This window comes from Pygoscelis adeliae, unplaced genomic scaffold, assembly GCF_000699105.1.
Source record: "Pygoscelis adeliae isolate BGI_AS28 unplaced genomic scaffold, ASM69910v1 Scaffold4, whole genome shotgun sequence".
NCBI classification, from domain to species: Eukaryota; Metazoa; Chordata; class Aves; order Sphenisciformes; family Spheniscidae; genus Pygoscelis; species Pygoscelis adeliae.
The window spans coordinates 8,799,334-8,802,185 of NW_008824986.1; the positions used below are offsets into that span (position 1 = coordinate 8,799,334).

General features: G+C 36.3%; 1 protein-coding gene across 1 annotated transcript in view; it reads left to right on the forward strand.

The window, feature by feature from the left end:
* The first annotated feature begins 1,409 nt into the window (after positions 1 to 1,409).
* Positions 1,410 to 2,852, forward strand: part of CLRN3 (clarin 3) — an 8,862-nt gene continuing 7,419 nt past the window's right edge. Inside the window, exon 1 of the mRNA XM_009325855.1 lies at positions 1,410 to 1,638. Coding sequence (XP_009324130.1) covers positions 1,410 to 1,638 — 229 coding nt within the window. The remainder of the gene's footprint in view (positions 1,639 to 2,852) is intronic.

Consider the following 2,852-nt stretch of genomic DNA (forward strand, 5'->3'; position numbering starts at 1 on the left):
TCTCAGAAATAAAATACATTGATTTCAAATGTGATTACTGCTTTAAAGTTTTGAATCAAGAAATCATAACACTAGAACAATTACAGTATAATATCACTGCATTACAGGTATTTTCTCCTCCCAAGAAATTCTTTGCCATCTCAAATTCATAGAACTTTAATTTCTCAATGTCTTTATAGTACAAACCAGTCAAGCTTCAGGAAGGTAGCTCAACACGTTTATTTAGCAGCACTGTTAAAACAGACTGCTTTCCAAAGATTAATTAAAAAAAATGCTGGATGCTCCAGAAGCATGACTTGAGTATAACGTGGGTTAATGACATTATAATTAATAGAAATAAAAACTAATGGAATTTATTTTACTTTATCTTGACAACAGATTATTAATTTAGGTTTCAGATTTCACACAAACAAAATGCGGACCCTGGTGCCCAGTTTACCTCAAATTCTAGAAATTTGGCTTCAGTCTTATTATTAAGCAATGTATATTCTCTTTGATATCATGTTGTTACTGTCTTTTGTCTTTGTTTAGATCAATTTGGGCAGAAGAAAAGAACATATTCTCTTGCTTTATAGTCCAGAACAGATTTTCTTCAGTATTGCTCCCTTTACATATCCACTACTTCATTGAAATGAATCCCTATTTAAGGTATTTGTGTCCTCCCTGTCAAAAAAAAGGTCAAAAAAAGGGAAGGAATTACTGCGTGAAAATATATGGAATTTAATTAAGAATTTTAGCTCTTCCTTAGAAAATCAACTATTGACTGCAGATAGAATGTCCTTACCCCCAAAAAGCCGAGACCAACCCAGTTTATTTACAAAGAGCGTAAAGAATTTAAAAGAGGTCTCAAAAGAGATAGTTGGGTAGCTGTTAAGCAAGCTGGGAATTTGAACAGAGAAGGAACATTTTATTAATCTTTACCGTAACGTATTAGATACAGGTTAGATACAGATTTAGCAAAAATTCTTTCCAGCCTAGTTATCAGCCTTTCAAGAGAAAAAGCAAGAACAGGCCAGAAAATTTTGTCAGGGAGTAAAAAATCTCCCAGAAAGCAGTAAGGCGAGCTGGGAACCCTGGCCCCGCAGGCGTCAGGCTCTAGAAGATGTCGCCAGAGCCGTGATCTGAAAAGCTACGGGTCAGCAAGGCAATCATAAATCATCTGCCGATGATTCCCTCCCAGCTTTTGCCAGGCTGGTTTTGTTGTAACTATGGCAACACCTTTTCTCCAGACCAAAGTTCAATTATTTTACATTTTTATTACCACTGCTGTTTGCTTAAAGTTTACCAGGGTAACTTTCTGCTAGTACAGAGAGCAGATCCCAGATAGCGAGAAGGAGGAAACAACCTCATGCTAAGCAGGACTAAAGAGAAGAAAATACCCTGAACCAGTGGAAAATCTGTCTGACAAAATGCCGTCCAGAAAAAAAACAGCCATGTTTGCATCCGCTTTTTTTACCTGTGTTTGCTCTTTCGTGATGATTTGTGTTGTTCTGGCGACCCAGCACTGGATGAGTAGTGAGGTTCGCTTTTCTGGCACAAACTCCAGTATTACTGTAAGCCTCACCTACGGACTTTTTAGCGGTACCTGTGAACAGTTCGTCGATGCGGGACTTCAGCTTACAGAGAAGACTTTCCAAGGTGAGTGGTGTTACGCATGGAAATGGATGGCGTCTTCTTGCTCATGCAGGTGACGGACGTAGGAACCGCGGCTCATTCTTTTATTCATCTGTGACTATAGTACTTTAAGTGAGAATAAGAACATCTGTAAACCAGTCTGGGGATTTAAGTGGTATAAAAGAAGACCCCAAAAAAGCACAGAAATGCTGCACCATTCTTGCCAATAGTAACTTCTTCTAATTACCTGTGATCTTAGCCTACGCCTTGGAACAAGGAAAAAACACAAAATAGGAATTTTACATAGAATTGATTTTAATTTTCAGAAGCTTTCAGTGAGGAACAGAAAAGCTACATTCAACTACCATTTTATTAAAGGATTACAAACCTAATTCACCTTCCAAGAGTCTTTTTAAAATTTTACGTTAAATTAATTGTTTGATTTAAAATATTTTGCCACCTACTATCAAATTAACATCATTTTTATAGAAGGTGGTTTTATGAGGCTGCTGAAGGGAAAAGAACAAAACATGTAAAACAATAATTTAGATAGATATGGTGTTTATATCTGTGCTGGACCTACACATTAACGACAGTATTCCTTTTATCTCTTCCACTAAAAACACACCATTCCATTTTTAAGTGCTATTATCAAACTTAACCATTTGGTTAGTATTTTCAAACCTTATGTCTGTCTTTTTTTTTTTTTATGCTAGACCGTGATGTATGAATTACAACATAGCTTGTCATCTCTTATAAGGCCCTTCTTCCTCCAACCAATGCATGGTTTTCAGGTGACTTATCGTCATCATGATTTTCCAAAAAAACCATGAGATGAGCTTTGGAAACAAGGTTATTAGAATAACATTTCAGCAAACATCCAGTAGATTCAAATTAAGCTGTATGTTATGTTGATATGCAGCAGATCTTGCTTTTTGCACATCTGCAGTTCTTGGTATTTATCCTCAATGGTAGAATTATTACAGAAGAAAAAAAATGGTTAAATAATTAAGGAGGACAGAATAACTGAGAGATAAGGGAGAAGAGATGCTACATGGGAATAAAACAAAGTTAAATAAGGGGAAGAGCAGAAGGGGTTTTACCTAGAGCAACCTTGGAGAAAGTTGAGACAAGCATGAAAAATCCTAGTATGAGAAGCAAAACATGAGAAAAAGCAAACCAGAAACAAGAAATTATGCATACCGAGTACAAACCACAGACTCAATACCGATTTCACA